Source organism: Megascapheus bottae, chromosome 32 (genome assembly GCF_031878675.1).
Source record: "Megascapheus bottae isolate mThoBot1 chromosome 32, mThoBot2.hap1, whole genome shotgun sequence".
Classification (NCBI taxonomy): Eukaryota; Metazoa; Chordata; class Mammalia; order Rodentia; family Geomyidae; genus Megascapheus; species Megascapheus bottae.
The window spans coordinates 48,094-72,616 of record NC_143540.1 but is presented as its reverse complement, the minus strand read 5'-3'; the positions used below and the strand labels follow the sequence as shown (position 1 = coordinate 72,616).

At 43.4% G+C, this 24,523-nt stretch overlaps 2 protein-coding genes and 1 long non-coding RNA gene across 3 annotated transcripts in view; 2 read left to right on the top strand and 1 right to left on the bottom strand.

The window, feature by feature from the left end:
- The window catches only part of Med12l (mediator complex subunit 12L), a 177,513-nt gene extending 171,931 nt beyond the window's left edge, over positions 1–5,582 (top strand). Inside the window, exons 43-44 of the mRNA XM_090323139.1 lie at positions 3,309–3,390; positions 5,446–5,582. Coding sequence (XP_090179265.1) covers positions 3,309–3,390; positions 5,446–5,498 — 135 coding nt within the window. The 3' untranslated portion in view covers positions 5,499–5,582. The remainder of the gene's footprint in view (positions 1–3,308; positions 3,391–5,445) is intronic.
- A 6,568-nt stretch (positions 5,583–12,150) lies between these two features.
- On the bottom strand, positions 12,151–23,777 carry Aadacl2 (arylacetamide deacetylase like 2). Its single transcript, XM_090323148.1, has 5 exons — positions 23,643–23,777; positions 19,999–20,221; positions 18,291–18,360; positions 16,230–16,401; positions 12,151–12,750 (listed from the first exon to the last, which is right to left on the bottom strand). Exons 1-5 carry the CDS (start codon positions 23,775–23,777, stop codon positions 12,151–12,153), a joined length of 1,200 nt encoding a protein of 399 aa, XP_090179274.1.
- On the top strand, positions 12,273–13,026 carry LOC150042965 (uncharacterized). Its single transcript, XR_016533451.1, has 3 exons — positions 12,273–12,401; positions 12,492–12,525; positions 12,951–13,026. It is a non-coding gene; the product is annotated as an uncharacterized LOC150042965 (long non-coding RNA).
- Positions 23,778–24,523: the final 746 nt, after the last annotated feature.

Sequence of the window (24,523 nt, the reverse complement as noted above, 5' to 3'; positions counted from 1 at the left end):
GTCTATATATGCTGCCACAGATTTCCCTAAAGCTGCACCAGGGTTTCATGTTCTTGTATCTACTTTCATTGACATTTTAGGCTGTCCCATGGATGAAGGAATTATGTTGGGATATCAAGGTTTTCCCTAACAGTCCTAAAATGATTTAGCATGTAGGTTTGTCTCACCTTGGCTTTTTTTTCTTTTGCAAAGTACATGGGAGTACTTTTAAAGACCATGAAGCTGAAACTGCTTGTAGCCAGTTAGAATTCTCACAAGAATTTCTGATGAGCTCATAATCAGAAAAAGCTACCTTTGTAAATCAATTTGTTATTTTATATACAAAGAATCAAAAGGGGTTTTGTTTGTTTATTTTTTGTGGGGTTTTTTTGGTGCCAGTCCTAGGGCTTGAACTCGGGGCCTGAGCACTGTCCTTGGACTTTCTCAAGGCTAGAGCTCTACCACTTGAGCTACAGCACCACTTCTGGCTTTTTCTATGTATGTGGTACCAAGGAACCAAACCCCAGTCTTTGTGCATGCTGGGCAAGCACTCCACCACTAGGCCAAACTCCTGGCCTGAATCAAAAGTTTTCTAAATCTCAGTATTTCATAACAACCTTTACTTTTGCTGGTGCCATATCTGTCCTTTATTACTTACTTGCTATTTTCCTTTAAATTGTCTTGTCATCCTATTTATTAAATATTCCCTATTTACGTAAGTGCATCTTTAAAAAGGGACTTTGCCAGTGTCATTCATTGATGACCCACACCACCTGACATGGAATATTGGGAATATCTTTGAAAATAAATACTTTGAAGGAGGGAACAAAAATAAAAAGAAAAGCCATGTGAGTTCTGTGAGACTGAGTCGCAGGCTCCCGGCCTTTAGCTCAAGCTTTGGAAGGTAGTTTCACAGCAGGCGCAGCGCGGTGGGCAGCAGAACACTCGGAATGCTCAGAGTGGGTCCACACAGTGGCTGTGTGTCCAAAATCCTGTGCTAGGCCAGGCTGAAATTGCCACATGGTCAGCCAGCACAAGACGTGGGCACATGAAACAGACCTCTGCCTTGACCCGTTTAAACTTCAGGTCTTTTTTATCATGGATCTAGCCTTTCTAGCTTTTTTTTTTTTTTTTTTTTTTTTTGCCAGTCCTGGGCTTGAGCTCAGGGTCTGAGCACTGTCCTTGGACTTTCTCAAGGCTAGAGCTCTACCACTTGAGCCTCATCACCACTTCCGGCTTTTTTCTATGTATGTGGTACCGAGGAATCGAACCCGGGTCTTCGTGCATGCTAGGCAAGCACTTTAACCACTAGGCCAAACTCCCGGCCCGCCTTTCTAGCTTTGATGCCAGTGGCATTTACGGCATTGACTCCAGTTTTCACAGCTGCAACAGAGTAAACACCCACAGCCTGGCCTGGTTTTTGGACCTCAGAGGAGAATGAGCAAGGTGTGGCTGAGTAGCTCCAGACACATGGTAACAGTACTCCTTTGAAGTAGTGGTTGCTTATGTTCTGTCCAAGAACAAGATGTAACTTTTTACTTCAAAAAGAAAAGGTGCAGGAACAGTGCAAAGATGTGTCACCAAACCTTTAACCATAAGATTCACTAATGACTAACGTTGGCAACATGTGTTCTATTATTCATTCTCCCTCTTCCTTTTCTCCTTGCCTTTTCTTTGTGATTTATGTAAAGGATACATATGCCTAGTAATTTCTAAATTTTTCAGTTTGCTTTTTCCAAAAACAATACTCCCTTGGAGAAACTTTATAACTATTGAAACTGGGATTTTTTTTTTTAACATATACAGTGCTGTAACCTTTAAGTCTTTTAAACTCTGCCAGGGGACCTGTCATGTCTTCTCCTGTGTTGCTCCCTCCATCTGGCTGTCACACTGAACACTATGCTCGGGACCTATTCTGCAGTTTTAAACCAGGAGGAATGTTCACTTTAGAAGGCTGCTCAGTTTGATGTCACTGCTTAGACTGTCGTGATCTAGATCTCCTGTGTGCAGCTGGACTTTACCACACACTGTCACTGTGCCCTTTTCAGTGGCCACACTGGGTACATGTAGGTAGTGAGGCCACTTTAACCGCTCACGTGAGGTGGGCACGGGCAGGTCTTCTGACAGATTGTCCCGTGGAAACTGCTCAATACTTTGGATGAATTGTTTGATCCAGTCTGCTTTACTGCTCCTCAGACTTTCACCCACTAGACTTACATGTTCTTAATTATTCTTGCCTAAATCTTCTATGCAAGTGGGAGAATGGTTTCTTTTTCTTTTTCTTTTCAAAATTCTCATTATTTTTATTTTTAGTACATGGCATTCTATCTTGGTCTGAGAACAGGACTCAAATCCAGTTACCTGGGCTTTCACTCACTAGATAGCTACCAATGGAGCCAACCCCCGCCCCTCCCAGCCCCTTGATATCTTTGGTCAGTCATGGAGCTTGAACTTGGAGCCCAGGTTCTGTCCCTGAGCTTTTGCTCAAGGCTAGTACTCTACCACATTCACTGGTTGTTCAGAGGTGTTACAGGATCCTTTAGTCTAAATGATTTCAGGAAAAATCCACTTTCATTCATTTTTTAAAATGTTTATTTTTTTGTGCTGTCACTAGGGCTTGAACTTGAGGTCTCACTCTCTTGTTGGGCATTTTTTACTCAGGGCTGGCACTCTATCATTTCAGCCATACCTCCACTTCATAGCTCCACCTTTTGCGTTGTTACTAGCTAATTGGAGACAAGAGTTTAAGAGGGGCTGGGACTGGCATTGTGGTAGAGTACATGCCTAGCATGTGCTGGTGCTGTCACAGTGGCTCAGAGTTAGTGCTCTACCACTTGAGCTTCCTCCACATGCAGCTTTTTTTTTGGGGGGGGGTTAGTGGGGATCAGTGTGTCATGCACTTTCTCACCTGGAATGGCCTCTGCCTGCGATCCTCACTTCTCATCCCCCTGAGTAGCTGGGATGACAGGTGTGAGCCGCCAGTGTGGTGGGCAGGCAGACCCGTCGTGGTCTGTTACAGTCTCGTCTTTTTCTTGTCAAGGCCTTTTGACAGCCACTGGTGAAGGACAGTGTCCCCTTTCTTAGAACACCAGGCCAACCCGTCCTTCACTCCGTGTCAGGCCAGGACCTGCTTGTGCACATAAGCAAGGTCTACAGCCATTGAGCAGGAAAGCTCTGGTGCCGTGTCTGTGTCACATTGACTCAGAAGGTAGGGTGCCTCCGCTGCCTACCAGAAGCACCCCAGGTTGTGGGTGAACCCCGCCTGGTCTGCACTAGGTGCCTGTGACACGGCTGACTCCCCACCTTTCTCCTGTTGTCCTCTTTTTCAGTTCCCCAGGCAGGGCCTGCAGCAGACCCAGCAGCAGCAGCAGACAGCAGCCCTGGTGCGGCAGCTCCAGAAGCAGCTGTCCAGTAAGTACCTCCTGCCCGCACCTGGAAGCAGGCCACAGGACCCCGTGAAACTGCAGAAATGGCAGGGCTCCTTGGCACCAATCTTTTTCAAAACTTGGTTATGTTTCCTCCTGTCTAAATCTGGATATATATATATATATATATTTTTTTTTTTTTTTTTTTGGTCTATTGTGGACCTTGAATCAGGGCCTGGGTGCTGGCCCTTGAGCCTCTTTGTGCCAACAGCTAGCACTGGAGCCACAGAGCCACTTTGGGTTTCTGAGTGGTTCACTGGAGACAAGAGACTCTCGGGGACTTTGCAGCCCGGGTTGGCTTTGAACTGAGAGCCTCAGGTCTCAGCCTCCCGAGTAGCTGGGATTACAGGCGTGAGCCACGGTGGGTGCCTGATTTTAAACCTGGAAATGTTTTTGTTTTTTTTTTTTTGTTTTGTTTTGTTTTTTGCCAGTCCTGGGCTTGAGCTCAGGGCCTGAGCACTATCCTTGGACTTTCTAAAGGCTAGAGCTCTACCACTTGAGCCTCAGCACCACTTCCGGCTTTTTTTTTTTCTATATGTGGTACCGAGGAATCGAACCCAGGTCTTCATGCATGCTAGGCAAGCACGTTAACCACTAGGCCAAACTCCCGGCCCCTAAACCTGGAAATGTTTTTAATTTGGGGAATTCTATGGAAGCACAGGTGTCTTGCTTTCTTGAGTCACTAAGTTTCTTTGGCCTGTCTTTCTGTTTTGCTTTGTTTCTTTTCATTTTCCCTTGGTCTCAGATTCTGTTTCTGCTTGTGCTGGTGGCTGTTGTATGGGTCTGGTGGCCTGCTCACACCCTCAAGACAGGCTTGATTTGTGGCTGATAAGCAGCCTGGTCCAGTATTGATTTTCTATATGGCTACTGTGTGTGTGTGTGTGATTTCTTACCAAAGGAAATGCCTTTCTTACACTTCTGTGTTGCTACCAATCATAATTAAGATTTTGCTCACATTTTTCTTTTAAAATATTGTCATAACTGTCATTTAATTTCAGTTATATCAAGTAAATCTTTTTTGATAGGTATGTACTATTAAAGCAACTTGCAATGAAGATTTCATTATATTTTATTCTAGAGTTTATGTTCTTACAAATAATATAATCTTAAGGAAGAGATATTTTTAAGTGTCTAGAAATTGGTGCCTATGGCTTTTATTTTTGTGTTTTATTTTTTTCTTTTTGTCGGTTGTGGGGCTTGAATTCAGCACCTGGGCACTGTCCTGAGCTCTTTATCTCAAGGCTGAGATCCTCAGAGCTCAGCTTCTGGGTATCTAGAATTACAGACATGAGCCGTCAGACCCTGGTTGCCTGTGGCTTTTCTATAATGTACCTCTTTGGGGGAGTATAGCTACTCTTACCAGAGGTGGGGGAATGCATCTTCTAGGTCCATTGTTTTTCTGGAACTTGTGGCTTTCCATCTGTTAATTCATTTAATTTTTTAACAACCCCATTGAGATTAGATGTTCTTACCAAAGAACTAATTTCAGCTTCAGTAAAAAGAAATGGATTAATTTTGCAGGAGTATTCAGCTACAGTAAAGGGTGGAGCTGCTGGTGGCCTCCACCTTGGGCTAAGCGTGGCGGTAGAGCCCTTGGTCCCCTGCCCAACTCCCTATGGCCTGTTCCACAGGCTGCACTGTGAGCAGGAGCTGGGAGCCATGCTGGCAGTGAGGGAGTTTGGTTCTGTCCTCTGTGCTTTGCTGCTACTATATGGCCCCTTCTGCCCTCTGCAGGCTGACTCAGCACTGCCTGCACCCTAGCCAGATGCCTGTGGTCAGCAGAAGGTGCATCTGTAATTTGCTTTTTTTGGTTGTTTTGTTTTGTTTTGTTGCTAGTTATGGGGCTTAAACTCAGGGCCTGAGCACTGTCCTTGGGCTTTTCTCAAGGCTAGCAATCTGCCACTTGAGCCACAGCACCACTTCCAGCTTTTTTTTTTTCTCTCTATGTATGTGGTACCAAGGAATTGAACCCAGGTCTTCATGCATGCTAGGCAAGCACTCTACCATTAGTATTTGGACTTGTGCTTACTTTCCTCACCAGGTAACCAGCCCCAGCAGGGAGTTGCTCCCTGTGGACACCCTTCACACTTCTAGACCGGAGGCGGAGGAGAAGACATGCAGTTCTGTGTGTGCACTGGAAAAGAGAGAGCAGAACTTAATGTAGTAGTCATCCAGATAAATGTCCCTACTGTCTTTGATTTCTTTAGTGTTTACCAATATTTTGTGCTGTATTTCATACAGAGGCATTTAAACAAAGAATATGAATAAGTTACTTGGTTTTGTCATGTTCAACTTTAAAGCAGATCTAAAAATGTAGATCACACAGGCCTCCACTAAGAGGGTGAAAGCAGGCCTTTTGCAACTGGTGCTTTTTTTAAAAAATCTCATATTTGCAGAAGGAATTATGGTTAGTTTAAATATTTATGTATTTGTTAATGGTGAAAAGAACCAGTGGACCAAGCTGCTGATTTGAAAACAACCCGTTTGTTTACCTGTGGTGGTGAACTGGACATTTGTTTGTATCACTCTCATTTGAAATGTTTATAATTTCACAAGCACTTTATAAACTTTATTCTTATTTATGTAGGACTTTGCTTTTGTTGTGGTCAAAGGTGCTGACAAAGATTGTTGCTTAGTACTTGAACCTCTTCCAAGGCTTCCGTGGGAGCCGGCCAGGAGCTGTGCTCAGATCGGTCCTCAGTGGCCAGCGCCTTGGTCAGAGTCTTGGTGAGGGAGCCTCGTGTGATGCCTCCGGGCAGGCCCACAGAATCTACCCACAGTGGAACGGGCCCACTGCTAACAACTACCAGTGTGGCAAATGTGACTGCCTGGTTTTGGTTCTCCTGAACCGTATGCCAACTTGCCAGTTTTGCAGCTGGCCTGAGATTCCAGTACTCAAACCTGGCACGGTGTCCAGAGACTCTAGTCCCGTAGTCTAGAAGGCTCTGGTTTTCATAAAAGGTGTATTTACTGTTTATTTTGTGAGGTAAGTATTTACTGTTTTGAATTTAATTACCAATGTTATCAGTCTTGATTGTGCATTGCATATATTGTATTTATAAATTGGTGCAAAAAGCACAAGTAAATTATACATCAAATTTATTATAAAGAAATAGTAACTATTTTAACTTTGTTCAAGTATGTGGTAATTTGCTCCTATCAGATAGTAATAATAATAATAATATAGTAAATTATTATCAGTTTGTGTAACTTTAAGAGTATTCCATATAATATTTTTTTAGACTTAGATGCATAAAATTTTGAATGTGAAAATTGCAGGGCATTTTAAAACATATGTGAGGGACATTTTCCCAAGTTCTATGTTAATTCTTTTTCTTTTTGCCATATGGTTTTTCATGTACTATAATAGTTGACCCTACTGTGAGATTGGTCTAAAATGAGAAAACCACACAGACGTTTTTTAAAACTCGGGCAGTTTCTTTGCAAACCATTATATAAATTATTTACATCTTCCCAGCGGGGTTACTCATTGCAAAGTTTGACCTCAGATACCCGTCAGCTTGCTTTGCTGTGGCAGCACCCGTATGAACTCTGTGCACACTGTGAAAACCTCCATTCCAGCCACGCATTCTTGTGTTTACTATGGGCTGGGAAAGACTTTGCCAAAACAGTAAATACCATTCTTTTCACTAAATTACCACTCTATCTGCCTTCAGAGGACATATCTCTGTATTTCATCTGGTTTTCTTCAAAGTAATATATGTAACCGCATCTGCAAAACCCCCGGACTGTGAATGTTGTGCCTAGTGAGTAGGTAGGTCACTCCTCGACCTGGCTGGCTTCTTTTCTAAGACGATGGGTAGTTAAAACACCACTTTTCAGTTTGAACCATCTATTTTTGTAGCTCTATATTGCAAACAGCAGTCATACTGTTTGAAGAGCAAGTATTGTATTTGCATAGAGTTTGTATGCACTTTACATGTGTTTAAGTTAATCATTTTGTACATGAACTCTATGGGGTAGACTTTCCTTGTTTTAAAGTGGGAATTTGCAAACCAGTAAAAATGCAGAGCTCTTTTTCCACTGTATATTCTAAGAAAAGCAGTGGAAAGTTTTTGTTTAGTCAATTTCCTCTCACTTAGTTTTCTACCCTGGCTGATTTTTTCCCCTCCTCCTCCTCCTCCTCCACCTCCTCCTCTTCCTCCTCCTCCTCCTCCTCATCCTCCTCCTCCTCCTCCTCCTCTTCCTCTTCCTCCTTCTCCTTCTTCTTCTCCTTTTTTTTTGCAAATGTGTTAGTTTGTATTGAAATGATCACAAAAGAAAGCTCCACAATTTTCTTGGTGAATTGCCAGGACCAATTTTGTTTACATTGAAATCTAATGTCATTTTGTCCTAATTCCTCTGCATCGGCCCCTTTTCCATGTTCCTGTAAAGAGTTGTCTGTCTCGTTCATGTCCCTGTCCTGGCAGAATACGGTGAGAACCCTGTGATACCTGCTGCCCCAGAGTGCCGAGGGGGACAGCCAACTTCTCAGGTGACTGGCAGGGGCCAATGTGCACACTGAGCTGTCAGAACATTTACAGGACCCCTGTCATTCTAACGTAGGTGAACACTTGCACAGAACCTGGAAAATACAAAAAGAAATCGTACGATGCCCCCCCCCCCCACGCCTGGTTGGATGAAGCCTGTAGTATGAACACAGGATTACAGAAAAGCAACATTTTGTGTTGAGTTGATTACGTTTTAAACACATTGATAGATTCTTCCAAACATTCCTGAATTGTTAAGAGTTACTATTTAATTTTACAACTGCTAAAGCAATGATTCCTCCTCAGAAAACTTCCTGGATAAGCAGTTCAAAACCTGGCGTACTTGAGCTAGGATTTTAAAAGTTAAAATGACTTTCACTGTATTTTTAAGCTTTTTTAATGAACGTATTTGGGCAATATATAATTAATCCTCTTTTCTCATTTTATGATGTGTGTTAAGTTGCTTTTTAACATGTGGAAAATTTAGCCTGCATTTATTTTTAAGTGTATTTATTAAGCATTTTGTATTATCCATCCATGAAATAATTTAGTGTGAACCAGTGGTTCAAAATGGATCATAATCAAGAGTTTGAGTTATTGTTTTCTATAAGTTTTAGCAAAATGTTCATCAAATGGTAAATTTACAGAGACTGCAAAGCTAATCTTTCCCATGCTTGTAAAGTAACATTGGTAGATGACGACCAGTAGGCAACTGGTAGGAAAAGAAAGATGTCTCCTCTTTACCAAACATTCAGTTGCATTAGCCATTTCTTGTTTTATAGTGAACCATTATTCTTTCAATAATTGTTACTTGTTGGCAAAATAAAAGTGCCTTAAGTTAAAAGTTTGTGCTGAGATCATTAAAGAAGTCGGTATCAGCTCGTAATGCATTTGCCTTTTTTTTTCCACATCCCTTGTAAATGTAATACTGCAAGTGTAATTCATAGTCATTTCACGCCCACGGTTGCCTGTGATTAAACTTCTCCAGAAAATACATGGTGACAGATGCTGACTGTTCAGTTTTATTTTGTGTCAGATCAGATGTCGCGTGACCCCTTCCAGGTGGCTTTGTGGCTGTGGGCCTCAGGAGGAGGGGTCCCTGGGCCGAGCAGCCACCCACCCCTGGAGGTCACGCTTACCGGCATAAGCTGCTGCTTCCATGCTGAGGAAGGTGCCCTTTCCTCCATGTCAGCCACCGGCATGACCCATGCGACACTCAGCAGTCCATCGGACACACCGTGCCACGGTCGTCCTCCCTGCTGTTTGGACTGCAGGTTAGAAGAACTGTCTTAACTTATCACTACACACAACTTTCTTTCAACTGCACACCAGTGTTGTCCTGCACCAGCATACACCCATATTTCCATCTCCTGGCATTCCTTTCACTAAATGGTATTTTACATGGTCACGGTGGTCACATCTTTGGTCACCTGCCCTCCTAGTGTCCTCGTTTGGCTTCGGGTGTGTGTGTGTGTGTGTGTGTGTGTGTGTGTGTGACTGTGTGGAGGCCTCTCTATCTGTGGAGATGCTCATGTGCAGTTATATTTTAGGTCCTCTCTCACTTGCCTTTTCTTTCTTCACATTGTCGGCCATCCATCTCCCTCAGGAGACACCGTCTATCCAGTGTGTCTGTTCCTCATGTTCACATCGTGGGCCATCCATCTGCCTCAGGTGACACCATCTATCCAGTGTGTCTGTTCTCATGTTCACATCGTGGGCCATCCCTCTCCCTCAGGTGACACCGTCTATCCAGTGTGTCTGTTCTTCATGTTCACATTGTCAGCCATCCGACTCCCTCAGGTGACACCGTCTATCCAGTGTGTCTGTTCTCATGTTCACATTGTCAGCCATCCATCTGCCTCAGGTGACACCGTCTATCCAGTGTGTCTGTTCTCATGTTCACATCGTGGGCCATCCATCTCCGTCAGGTGACACCATCTATCCAGTGTGTCTGTTCTCATGTTCACATTTTCAGCCATCCATCTCCCTCAGGTGACACCATCTATCCAGTGTGTCTGTTCTCATGTTCACATTGTCAGCCATCCATCTCCCTCAGGTGACACCGTCTAGCCAGTGTGTCTGTTCTCATGTTCACATTGTCAGCCATCCATCTCCCTCAGGTGACACCATCTATCCAGTGTGTCTGTTCCTCATGTTCACATCGTGGGCCATGCTTCTCCCCCAGGTGACACCATCTATCCAGTGTGTCTGTTCTCATGTTCACATCGTGGGCCATCCATCTCCCTCAGGTGACACCATCTATCCAGTGTGTCTGTTCTCATGTTCACATTGTCAGCCATCCATCTCCCTCAGGTGACACCGTCTATCCAGTGTGTCTGTTCTCATGTTCACATCGTGGGCCTTCCATCTCCCCGAGGTGACACCGTCTATCCAGTGTCTGTCCTCATGTTCACATCGTGGGCCATCCATCTCCCTCAGGTGACACCATCTATCCAGTGTGTCTGTTCTCATGTTCACATTGTCAGCCATCCATCTCCCCCAGGTGACACCATCTATCCAGTGTGTCTGTTCTCATGTTCACATCATGGGCCATCCATCTCCCCGAGGTGACACCATCTATCCAGTGTGTCTGTTCTCATGTTCACATCGTGGGCCATCCATCTCCCCGAGGTGACACCGTCTATCCAGTGTCTGTTCTCATGTTCACATCGTGGGCCATCCATCTCCCTCAGGTGACACCATCTATCCAGTGTGTCTGTTCTCATGTTCACATCATGAGCCATCCATCTCCCTCAGGTGACACCATCTATCCAGTGTCTGTTCTCATGTTCACATCGTGGGCCATCCATCTCCCTCAGGTGACACCATCTATCCAGTGTGTCTGTTCTCATGTTCACGTCATGAGCCATCCATCTCCCTCAGGTGACACCATCTATCCAGTGTGTCTGTTCTCATGTTCACATCGTGGGCCATCCATCTCCCCCAGGTGACACCATCTATCCAGTGTGTCTGTTCTCATGTTCACATCGTGGGCCATCCATCTCCCTCAGGTGACACCATCTATCCAGTGTGTCTGTTCTCATGTTCACATTGTCAGCCATCCATCTCCCTCAGGTGACACCGTCTATCCAGTGTGTCTGTTCTCATGTTCACATCGTGGGCCATCCATCTCCCTCAGGTGACACCATCTATCCAGTGTGTCTGTTCTCATGTTCACATTTTCAGCCATCCATCTCCCTCATGTGACACCATCTATCCAGTGTGTCTGTTCTCATGGTCACATCATGGGCCATCCATCTCCCTCAGGTGACACCATCTATCCAGTGTGTCTGTTCTCATGTTCACATCGTGGGCCATCCATCTCCCTCAGGTGACACCATCTATCCAGTGTGTCTGTTCTCATGTTCACATTTTCAGCCATCCATCTCCCTCATGTGACACCATCTATCCAGTGTGTCTGTTCTCATGGTCACATCATGGGCCATCCCTCTCCCTCAACTGACACCATTTTTCCAGAGTGGAGTGGAGTGGACCCCTGTGAGCTCCTAGGGTAGAGTATCAGCTGCGAGTGTCGTACACACACACATACACACACACACTATACATCATAGCACATACACACCATACACACACACCACACACACACTCCCTACCCACCACACACCACACACACCAATCCCCCCCACACCACACACACCATCACTACACACCACACATACGCACATCACACACCCTACACCCCATACACGCCATACACACACACCCCACACACACCACCACACACACTATACACTACATACACACCCCACCACACACACTGTCACTACACACCACACATACGCACATCACACACCCCACACCCCATACACGCCATACACACCCCCCCACACACACCACACACACTATACACTACACACACACCCCACCACACCACACACACCATCACTACACACCACACATACGCACATCACACACCCCACACCCTACACACCTCACCACCCACGCAGGAGGTGAGCCGGCCCCTCCGGGCTCCCCGCGGGCGCACCACAGGTCCCCTCCACACTGGAGTGGATACTCTGCTCCTGCAGACCCCGATGAAAGCTCATCCATCGCAGCCGTGCTTAGCTGGGATGGTTAAATGTCTTCACGTCGGCAGTGCCCTTCACTGGTAAAATGGAAGATACACAGCGGCCCTCCTTTTCATTGAGGCTACTTTTATTATGAATTCATTCTGCCCATCACAGTGTGTGTGTGTTACATTTCTGCACACATGATTGACTGGAGAGGCATCTCATTTATAGATTTTCTTCTAACCAGCGTATATACTTATCTTTTATTCTAAGGCCTACATGTAAATGAAATGGGGACAGTATGAATGCTAGAGCTCCATGGATTCCGTCTTCTATGTGGTCATGACTAACTGCAACGCCAGCATTCCGAAGTCGGGTGACATAAATAAGCCCGTCATCTCTTAAAATATCATGTTCACAAGTGAGGACATACGTCAGCGGCAAGTTCTGGAGCTCAAAGTCGTTGGCTGTCAAAGGTGACATCTGGTCTATAAATCTGAAGTAAGGGGCAGTAAGCTCTCCAGTCCCGGGTTCGATATAAACGTGGTTCTTTTTATACTTCTCAGGGAGGAAGACACTCCAGTTCACAAACTTCAACAGGTATCTGTTTTCTTGAGGCAAATACTGGTTTTTCCACATTGCTTGGGGCAGGGCTTGATCTTTTGTTACGTATAGGCTTGCGAGCTTAATTAGCATGTCTCTTGGCAGCACGGGGCCGTGTTCATTTTCCACATGTGATGGCATGAGGGTGTCAAATAATTGTAACCCAGGGTAAATCAAGGCTTGTGCCTTAATTTTATCTTTAAATTCTGGATCTTTCTTTAGCTGAAAAATAAAATGAAATATTAATGAGTCAGACTTCCAAATGATAGAAGCCAGAGGCTTCAATCATCTGAGGCTTCAGTCGTCTTTACAAACCAATGTAAAAAAATTACGCCTGCACACATACACATATAACCACCAGAAAGCTACAAATATACTCCTGGGAAGGAGGATGCAGTTGAAACCATTTTGTTGTGATCCAGCCTAGATGAGAAGAGCACATCCAGCAAGAGTGATGTCACGTTGGTGTCAGACTACACAGCGGAACAAAAGCAGGGGTAAGTAGGGCAACTGACGGGAATTTGAAAGAGCAGAAAAGAACATTGTATCTGAAATCTTCCTTATCACATATCTCAGACATTTTTTCTTGTTATTTCTAGTCCTGGTCAGCAGAAGAGAACCTAGTTCAGCCACCCAAGGTTTGCCTATTCTAAAACCAGCTCTGTTACCAAGACAAAGAACAGATGGCTGCATTGCCACCCCTTTCCAACATGGCTTTGGGACCCATGAAGTGTTCTCAGCCCCTAGGAGATGGGCGATTTAGATAATATGCAAGAACAAGTTGAAATCCAAACGCACATTGCTAGGGAGAACACCTAAGTAACTACAAAATGCATAGTATGTGTACACTAGGACCCATAAGTTCAAGAAGAAAATGAAAAAAAAATTCTCCAAGAGAGTATTCTCCAGGGTCTTGATCCTTCCTCAGTGCCCTCAGCCTGATAATTTCTTACATAAAATGGACCATCTTAACAGTTTAGGGAAGAGACAGTGACCCCAGATACAAAAATGAGTTAGGGTTTATACTTTCCAAGTTATATTGACATAAAGAAGAAATGACTAACAGTTTTCTCCATAGGAATTGTTACAAACCACAGACTTTAAATGAGAAGAAGGTGAAGAATGCCAGGGCATTAGAGGATAAGCTACAGAGAAAGACGCAGAGTAGAGGCTGCCTGGCTTATGGGTGTCACTGTGACACCATCTGGAGCCCCTGTGCCCCTCCTTCCAATGCCTTGCTATGCTGAAGTGATGAAAACTTGTCTTCTAGGTGCTCTGTAAAGCTGCTCCTTTATTACAAAGCCCAAATGGTGCCTCCTGGTCATTTTGAGGCTGAGGCTCATATGCCAAATCTGTAAGAGATGCTCTGATAACCAGCATTTCCAGCTAATACGGATCCTTTTATTTGTGCCAGCCCTGGGCTTGAGCTCAGGGCCTGAGCACTGTCCTTGGACTTTCTCAAGGCTAGAGCTCTACCACTTGAGCCTCAGCACCACTTCTGGCTTTTTTTTTCTATGTATGTGGTGCCAAGGAATGGAACCCGGGTCTTCGTGCATGCCAGGCAAGCACTCTACCACCAGGCCAAACTCCCGGCCCCCGGCCCCTTTTTTGATTGTGAGGGTGCACTATGTAAATTCACCTAGGACAATGGCAACCTCAGGAACAACAGTGGAAACCTTATTCCTGAGCAAGTCAGACAAGGCTTTCACCTAGCTGGAAGTATATGACCAGTTTCCGAGCCTTAAGAGAACTGCGGGCAAAATTCTGCCGTTTGACAGCCTTTGGTGTGTCTGTGCTGTGTAGGACATTTGCGTTGCCACCTTGCAGTGTTCTGTTCTTACACAAATAAAAGAACTCGTGTCCCACACTAGACCTGGTGTAACAGCCTTACAAGAAAAAGTGCCTTGGGGTTAAGCTCGGCCTCGCGCCTGGCGGGTAAGGGCTCCTCTAGAGGCCCAGCCTCTGCCCCTTGAGCTTAGTTGCTGTTGCTGCTGTTTTTCAGATAGGGCCCTGGGGCTTTGTCTGGCCTGGCCTTGGATCTTAATCCTTCTGTCTCCACCTCTTGACTAGTTGGGATTATAGGAGTATGCCACCACACCCAGTTTAAATTTTCTTACTGAAAAATAGAAAAATTAAAAAAAACCCACAACCCCATAGAGGATGCAAAGCAGACTCCTCAGATGCACAGTGGACTAAAGTTGATCTCCTTATGAATTATGAAGAAAATATTCTGGGAAACAGACACTACAAACAAAGAAACAAAATCATTTGTCCTTTATGATCAGAACAGTATTTTAGTGGTAGGAATGACAGGTGCATTGATAATTTAGTGGGAAGAAGATGTTCCTTTAACTGTGAAAAAAGTGAAATCAGAGCTAGGGGTAGAGACTATGATGTGAGTACATGCCTGTGCGTGCAGGGGTGTACAGATGTGTGAGCATACACGCCTGTGCGTGCAGGGGTATACGGATGTGTGAGCATACACGCCTGCGCGTGCAGGAGTGTACGGATGTGTGAGCATACACGCCTGCGTGTGCAGGGGTATACGGATGTGTGAACATACACGCCTGCATGTGCAGGGGTGTACGGATGTGTGAGCGTATACGCCTGTGCATGCAGGAGTGTACAGATGTGTGAGCGTACACACCTGTTTGTGCAGGGGTGTACGGATATGTGAGCGTACACGCCTGTTTTTGCAGGGGTGTACGGATGTGTGACACCTGTGCGTGCAGGGGTGTACGGATGTGTGAGCGTATACGCCTGTTTGTGCAGGGGTGTACGGATGTGTGAGCGTACACGCCTGCGCGTGCAGGGGTGTACGGATGTGTGAGCATACACGCCTGCATGTGCAGGGGTGTACGGATGTGTGAGCATACACGCCTGCATGTGCAGGGGTGTACGGATGTGTGAGCGTACACACCTGCGCGTGCAGGGGTATGTATCTATGGTGTGTGTGTTGCTGCCTGTGTGTGTGCTCAGTCTCTGATTCCTTGCAGCACACACCACCACCACCACACCATCATCGTCAATGTGAATATTTGCTACCTGTGGGAATGAAATGAAGCAAATACTAACATTTATAATATTATGGTCCAAGCAGATCAGAAAAATCCATTAGGCATGCATGTGTCCTGCAGCCCAAAACATTCAGGTTTCACTACCTCTAAAAGTCTGTCTCATGGCAGTAAAACTGAGCATGGAAGTGGCAGCAAGGGTTTTTCCTGACTGTATCTCATGAAATAAATCTCACAATAAGCAGTCTTTGTTAATAAATTAAAAATTGTGCAGTACAGTTCTTGAACTCCTATTTTCTTTTAGGAAAATAAAACAGCTTCTACTTTGGAAGTTTCCTAACGAAGTCTGTTTATCTCAGAGCCTCAATTTGTTCTCTATTGTGTTAGCAAATTGGTTTTCCTTACTGTTTGTTTGTAGTTTCCCTTAGAATTACTAGGGTACATTAGAGCTTTATTCAGCATTATAAAATTGAAGCCATTTGTAAATGTATACCTACACAGACAGGACAGGCACTTACTTCTATCACATTTCAGGTTAAAGTGTAAGACAACACAAATACAGAAACTGAAAGAAATTCTTTGGTGTTCAACGTGCAGAGCGCATGCAGCAAGTGTTCACAACACAGGCGACGTGAGCCACCTACAGAGCTGCCTCCTGAAATGCAGACACGGGTGGAATCCACCTACCACTTGGGCCACCTGGGCTGCTAACGTTCCCCCAGAGCTGTCTCCTGAAATGCAGACACGGGTGGAATCCACTCCATATTTCGTAAGAATTTTATCCTGCAGAAAAAACTTGACTGCCGAAATACTATCTTCAAGAGGCACTGGGAAATGATATTGAGGAGCTAGCCTGTAGCTTTAGAGGAATAAAAAATGAGAAAGCATTTATAATGAAATTTAAGTTATATACATATGTGCACATACATGTACATTATACATACATATAAATTTACCCCCTTGTAGTGTTTGCCTTCATCAATTAAGCCTGTGTTGTCTAGTGTTTTCTGTTTCAAAATAAGCAGTTAAACAAATCAGAATAAGTAGTTCCTGGCATAAAGGATCTCACATATTCTATGGGAAATGAGAACAGGGATTTATTCTACAAAAGATGTGTGAGGACATGGTTAATCTTTATCCCCATAAAAATAAATGAACTTCTTAGAGAATAGCAAAGCATACTTATTGCTGTGTTCATTTAAATTCTCAGTGTTGTTGGTAACTTGCAAACCTCCAGAACCATTGATAGAAAATTTAAAAGCAGAAATATGTGAAATGCTTTAGATATTTATGTAGGTGTTTGGATCGACATTTTATAAGGGTATATATCCCATTTCATGTCATAGCCACTATGTGAAAATTTTGTTTTAAAATAAAAACTTTGAAATATAAGTATATAAGCATAGCAATGTAACAAAACATTCTGTTTAACCGTTGTAAATTTGTTCATGTTACTTCAGCATCTTCTGATGGGTCTGCATGTGTATTTTCTATAACAGGAGCGCACCTCTTGGGCTGCCTTTTAAAAAAAATCCATCTGTAGGGTCTGGGAATGTGGCCTAGTGGTAGAGTGCTTGCCTGGCATGCATGAAGACCTGGATTCAATTCCTTGGTACCACATACATAGAAAAAAAAGCCAGAAATAGTGCTGAGCCTCAAGTGGTAGAGCTCTAGCCTTGAGAAAAAGAACCCAAGGAGAGTGCTCAGGCCCTGGGTCCAAGCCCAGGACTGGCAAAAAAAAAATCAATCTGTAGTCCTGATCTTAATACAAGAAGAATTAGTGAATTATACTGATTACAATCTTGTTACCTTATAATCTGTCTTAAATAACTATAGTATAATCTAAAATAAAGTATTAAAACTATAACTATTAAAATGTTCCTCATGGTAAAAAAAAACAACAAAAATGTTAAGTAAAGTGATAGAGTTTTAAGTCTGGTACAACATATTTAATAATTCTAAAAGTTTATTTAAAATGTTTAGGTGGCATATGAAGTTATTATAGAATTAAATTACGGAAGAAAATGAAAATCTCCTATTGTAATATGATATTTTTGGTTGATGTAAAGTAGTCATTTTAACATGATAGCACTGGCTTCATACCATTTTCCAGACCCCATGGTTCTCTTGAGTAGCAAAGGAAATCCATATTTAGGGGGCAGGGAACAGCCTGCAAGTCTCCTAAGTACATTCTGGACTACACAACTGGCAAGACAGGAGAAACATTTTTTCTTCCTGAGGATGAAGGGTCCAAAACTAGAGAATACACATGAATAGAATACAAACTAAGAAGCATTTAATTGACTCTGAGATGCTTTTGGAAGTTTGGGCAAATGTCACGAGATCCTAAGTTGTTGTTGGAGCATCACTTGACACCCTAATAATCAGTCCCAGTGTTACTTGGTTGATATTACCGCAGTAGGACGCTCGTTCTTTACCATCTCAAAGAAAACACAGCTTATAAGTGTGCAACAGACCATGAAGCCCCTCGCTGCGCGCGGGACCCACGGGTTAGCGCAGGCCCTGGGATCTGGGGTTGTGTTCTTGGAGAGGCTGTGTTGGCAAGGATGCCGGCTCCCGCTCTCCTGCTCTCAGAGTCCGAGTTACCACCAAAGCAGGTCCCCAGAGGGGCCTGGGCCTGGCAGTCAGCTCCCAGCCCCTGGTGCCCAGTCCCTGTTGAGGCTCTGGAAAGCAAGCCACTGCAGGGAGGGCAGGACACATGATTAAGTAACAACAGTCGTTACTTACTCTACTCCCACGACCACAGCATCCAGTTTGTTAGCCACCAACCTGTTCAGGAAGTCATAGACCTGCAGCTCTGCGGTGAAAAACACATAAAGAAGTACCTTGTGAGTAAAGACCTGTAGAAAATCCCCTATGCTTGTGAATATCATAGAAGATGGGGTTTTTTTCACGGATATCCTCTCTATAATCCTTGCTTCTCTCGCCAATTGGGAGAACATCCTGTCATAGTCACTAGACTTTCCTAGTTCCAAGTCAGACCTAACCAAGCACAAGAGAAGGCACCGGGCATGTCACACCAGGAAAAGAGGGTAGGCACTGTGTGTGGGCCTGTGATTTCCTGTCAGAACACTTCTTCACAGTCACTGTGATGTCCCCTTCAGAGAGGCCATCCCCTGGCGCGGTAACTGTCTCTGGAGAACGTGGCCAGCCCAGCTCTCCTGGGAAGGTCTGTAACACAAGGTGACCCAGGAAGAGCTGAGTCAGGACATATCTGCAGTGTTTGTGAGCCACCTAAAGCTCTTGATGTGTGTAGAACCATGAAGAAGAAACCATGTCTGCAATGGAGGTGCTCCTTACCATGGCATCTCGTAAAACAACCCAGAATCCCAGGGCTGAGTTGAAGGTGGCATTGTGGAAAGCATTATAATATTTCTTATACTCAGGGGTTTGCACGTATTTTATTTTTCCTGAAACGGTTAGTATTGTTGTCTTTTTCAAGGAAATGATGTTACTTTCTCTATTACCTAGAACACTTCTTGATGTAACTGAACAAAGTAAGCTTTTCTTTCATCGAAATGTCAGAAATTGACATGAAGGTTATAGCTTAATGTGACTACAAATGTTTATCACTTCTGATTCAACACTGAAAGCGGGTGACTTTTCCAGGCACCTGTGCCTCAAGCCACTCAAGAGACTGAAATGTGGGGTGGGGAGCATGGCCTAGCGGTAGAGCGCTTGCCTAGCATGCACCAAGACCCCGATTCAGTTCCCTGGTAACACATACATAGAAAAAGCCAGAAGTGGTGCGGTGGCTAAAGTGACAGTGCTCTAGCCTTGACAAAAAAAAATGGCTGAACTGTGTGGTTCATGATTTGAAGCCACCCTGGGAAGGCAAATCCGTGGGACTCATCTCCATTTAACCACCTAAAGGCCCACAGTGGGGCTGTGATTCAAGTGCTTAGAATACAAGCCTTGGGTAAAAATTTTTGGTGACAGTACCTAGGCCCTAAGGTCAAGTCCCAGCCCAGCACAAACACACACAGAAATCCATAGGATTGGCCGGGAGTGTGGCCTAGTGGTAGAGTGCTTGCCTGACATGCACGAACACCCGGGTTCGATTCCTTGGTACCACATACTTAGAAAAAGCCCGAAGTGGTGCTGAGGCTCACGTGGTAGAGCTCTAGCCTTGAGGAAAATCCAAGGACAGTGCTCAGGCCCTGAGCTTAAGCCCAGGACTGGGAAAAAAAAATCCATAGGATTTATTTTTATTTGGGGGGACTTGAGGTCAGGTTCTTTGATATTTTTAAACTTAAGCTTCATGTGGTTGATACCTATATGTATGTCTACTATATGTCAACCAAGATGCAGACATGTGCTCACAAAATAAATGCTGTATCAACCAACGTTCTTAGACTTCATTACCTATGCACATAGCATATTTTACTATAAATCTAGACTGTTGAATGCCTACATGTCAATAAAGTGCACTCACTGCAGCTTCCCATGACAAAGGCACCACCATGAAAGAAGATGACCGCTGGCCTCCATTTTTCTGACCTCCTTTTCGGCAAGTACAGGCGTACGGGAATGCCACTAAAGTCTGTGTCGATCACTGTCATATTTTCATCTGAAATTGGTCTTGTAATAGTCATAGTCGATAATGTGACAAAGAATTCTTCAAATGTCATAATCCCTGTCTTTTCAAGTAACCAAGCCTAGCAACACAAAAAATTTAAAGCATTAACATTTTTTATTCCTTACACAAAATGCTATAACTTACAGGAAAGGCTAAATAATATGACAGTGTGGTCTTTTGAATATCCTAAGGTGGTGGTATTGATTCTACAGATTTCTCAGTGTCTAGAGCGAGAGTGACCTCGTTAACTCCCTCCACTTCCTGGCACTCAATTTTAGGTGAGTCTGTTCATAATTATAAAGTTCTACCAGAAAAACTGCATGAGAAATGCATTTTCTTCGTATTCATTTTTCTAACACTTTCATTCTATTTTAACTTATTGGCCTTTCAGTTTAATAAAGTGTGTTTTTTAATGTATTTTTTGTTTTTTGGTGCTGGTCCTCGGGTTTGTACTCAGAGCCTGGATGCTGTCCCTGAGCTTTTTGTGCTCGACTAGTCTACCACCTGAGCCACAGCTCCACCTCTAGATTTTTGGTGATTAACTGGAGTGAAACATCTCACAGAAAGCAAGGCAACTGTAATGCACACCTGCAATCCTGGCTGCTCATAGGCTGAGATCTGAGGCTTGTGGTTTGAAGCCAGCCTGGCGGGAAGTCTGTGAGATGCTCAGGTCTAATAAACTATTCAGAAAGGGCCAGAAGTAACCGGGGCTCAAGTGCTACACATACAGAAATATATACACAAGCATGTAAAATATAGACTCAAGCAGATAGTCACATCGAGGTGCCAAAATAAATGTATTTTTGCAATTTGGAACTAGGAGAAGTCTGAGACATAATAAAAATTCAGGTGTAGATATCTGTTGTTTTCACAGGACCACCTCTCTGTTAGGCACCTCTGTCAGGGACTAACACCTTATCCTCAGCTGGAATATTTGATAGGCCAGCTGGTCAAGAGCACAGGTCATTAGTTAAGAAGGTGAACTAGGCTTAGTTTACTCTCCTTAGAAAGTGTAGCTGAATTGGCTGGGAGTTTGGCCTAGTGGTAGAGTGTTTGCCTAGCATGCACGAAGACCCGGGTTCGATTCCTTGGTACTACATGCACAGAAAAAAAGTTGGAAGTGGTGCTGAGGCTCAAGGGGTAGAGTGCTAGCCTTGAGAAAGTCCAAGGACAGTGCTCAGTCCTGGACTGGAAAGAAAAAGGAAAGTGGAGCTGAAGTAAAAGATTAAAAGCAATTAGAATAGAGATGAATTATCATTATAATCAAGTTCTTCAATGTACGATTTTTTATTATTCTTAAGCTTCAATATTCATGAATATCTTTAAGAGAGATGCATTTATTTTGTATACACATGTAATGAGTTATAATATTCTAATGCTTCTCAAAATCTTGAAGAATATCATGATGGATATGTTTGTTAATTATTAAGTCTTACCTGTTGTAGAGTAGTTAAACGTATAGGTTCTAGCAGCTTTTCAGTCCTAGCCAAGATGAGATAAGCTCAATAAAGTCATAGCTCCCATTAACCATGACCATAAATTAGGTACATGATACAAAAGAAATGTTACTCTGAAACATGAGCAAAAGTGTGTTTAGGAGGAATTCAAAACTTGAATAAAGATTCATAAGAAAGGGTAAATTACATACTTATCTTCTGATTTGATCTGGCTTCAATTGAGCCTGAACATTATGGAATGAGAGATGTAGCTGTAGACATGGCTGGGGCATTTCCTGTGCACTGGAATGCTTATGGTTAAGATGACTTTCCACTCTTGTTTCCTTTGTCTTTTATGTTCCTTTCCCATCATACTCCAAGGCCAGTTATTTTTTTTTTTTTGAGGGGGGAGGTCACTTGTAGGGCTTGAACTCTGGGCCTGGACGTTGTCCCCGAGCTCTTCAGCTCACGGCTAGCATTCTACGATTTGAACCAGAGCGCCACTTGTTGTATTCTGGTAGTTCACTGGAGATAAGAGTCTCATGGACTTTGCTGCCTGAGCTGACTTTGAACCATGATCCTCAGATGTCACCCTCCTGAATAGCTGGGATTGCAGGTGTGAGCCACTGGTCCCAGTCCAGTTCCATTATTACAGTTATCGTTGAAGGTGCTGACTTGTAAAATCCTTAGCCAGTGGTCATGCTTATGAAAGAAGTAAAGTGCACACAAAAATGACTACATGGAAACTTTAGAACTAGGACAAATGTCAAGAAAAGCTGTTTGATGAAATAATACTTGGAAGTGTTCCAGATTAGTTGAGATACTTTCAGTTCTGAGAACCTTGCCAATGAGGACATACTCAATTCAAAAGACTGCTAGTTTCTCATTAGGAAATGAAAATATTATCCCAAGCATCAGTGGCTCATGCCTGTGACCCTGCTCAGGAGGCTGAGGTGTGAGGATAATGGTTCAAAACCAGCCTAGGCAGATATACCTGACTATTCCTGCCTCCATTTTAGCCAGTAAGGAAGTCAGAAGTGCAAGTGTGGCTGAAGTGGTGCGGTGCCTGCCCTAGGCATGAGCTCACTCCCCAGGACCAGCACAGGAGAGGGAAAGCCAAACCAAAATGTAAACATCAGGAGACAGTTGAGTACGTATTGAAGGAAAAAATAACAACATAGAATTTGAGACACAAGGAGAAAATATTCTTTAAAGAGAAATAAAACTAGAAGGAACAAACCCTGTTCTCAAAAGAAATAGCAAAGGAAGGAAAGTCCTCGGGAAAAGAAAAAATGCTACCACAGAGTAATTTAGTGGTGTACAAATCAAGGAAGGACAACAGTGTCTATAATAGAATAATTGCCTTAAAATTACTTCCAATATTAGTAACTGCTTTTAAATAAGATGTGCCAATGGGTGTAGTCACACCATGACTGTTCTAAATGTACTAAACACGCTTCTAAAGTGAGAATTCTGTGCTCTACCAGAGGTAATCTCTGTAAGAAAATGTACTCAGGGCTGGCTATAAGAGTTTGCCAAAACTCAGCAGACTGAGAAAGGAGAACCATTTAAGTCCAGAAGTCTAAAACCAGCCTGAAACATAAACATGGAGTGGTGGGGGCAGAAATGAGAAGGAAGGAAGGAAGAAAGGAAGGGAGGGAGAAAGGGAGGGGTGGATAAGGGTGATCGCCCAAACTGTGAAACAAAAATAAGTAAATAGTTTAAAAATTATAATTATAAATTAAGTTTCAAGAGAATACATGACACTACATTCCCTCAAAAATGTCAAACATATGCAAGCTATATAACACTTCAATAAATTTCCCTTTTAGACAATATTTTTTAATCTAATCACAATATTATTGTCTTCAGATACAAATTCCAAATAAAGAACTATGTTCTTCTTTGGTCTGTACATATTCAAATAAACATATTCATAGTTAATAAAATCAATCATATATTATTGGCTGATTTATTCTAAAAAGTCAGTTTCTTTCAAAATACTAATGGAAAGAAAGTCAATACTTGTAACAAAGCACTCTTATGTCTTAGGAAAAATATTACCATTAACGAGGTCATTTTCATTGAAATATCCAACATTTGTACTTTCCAAGGTTCTTCAATGCCTTCTGGTATGGGTTTATAAACGTAAGCGAAGAGAACACAAGACAGTCCTAGGAACAGAGTTTTGTATCCCATGATAGTCTCTGCCTGGGTTCTCTGTGATGACAATTTAATATCGCCTCATATATAGTAAGAGTCAAATAATAGAACAGAGGTAGGTGGTTAACTTTCTCAAGTAATGTGGGTATTTTAGCAACAAGATTAGCTGAGTGTAGTAATCGATTATGCAATTGCCCTTCTTTCTGAAACAATTCACAATCTAGCAAACAAGTTCTTCACTCACCCACGTTCAGCAGAACACATCTTCTTAGCTTTAGTAGAACAGAAGAGGAGCCGTGAATGGGGGGTTCTGGTGGTATTGCTCAGATGGTTGACAAAGCGTATTGTGTAACAAACATGTAAGTGATCTGAAGTGCAGCCTATGGCACATATCTGTAAGGAGACTAACACACTGCCATCAGCTGAACTGTCACGTGTGTGTGTGTGTGTGTGTGTGTGTGTGTGTGTGTGTGTGTGTGTGTGAGAGACCTGCCCAGCCTTTCAGCCTTGTCACTCAAGGCTGGCTGCTACTTGAGCCACAGCTCCATTTCTAGATATTTGGTGGTTAATTGGATAGAAGAGTCTCCTGGATTTCTCTTACCAGGCTGGCTTTGAACCTCGATCCTCAGATCTCAGCTTCCCAATTAAGATTACATGCATGACCCACTTGGTACCTAGCTAGAGATAGGATGTTTCTAAAATCTTTAAATGAATTCCTGGAAAAGGAAACGAGAATTTTATGTTCTTGTTGTTGTCGTCATGTCTTTTTGTTCACTCCTCTG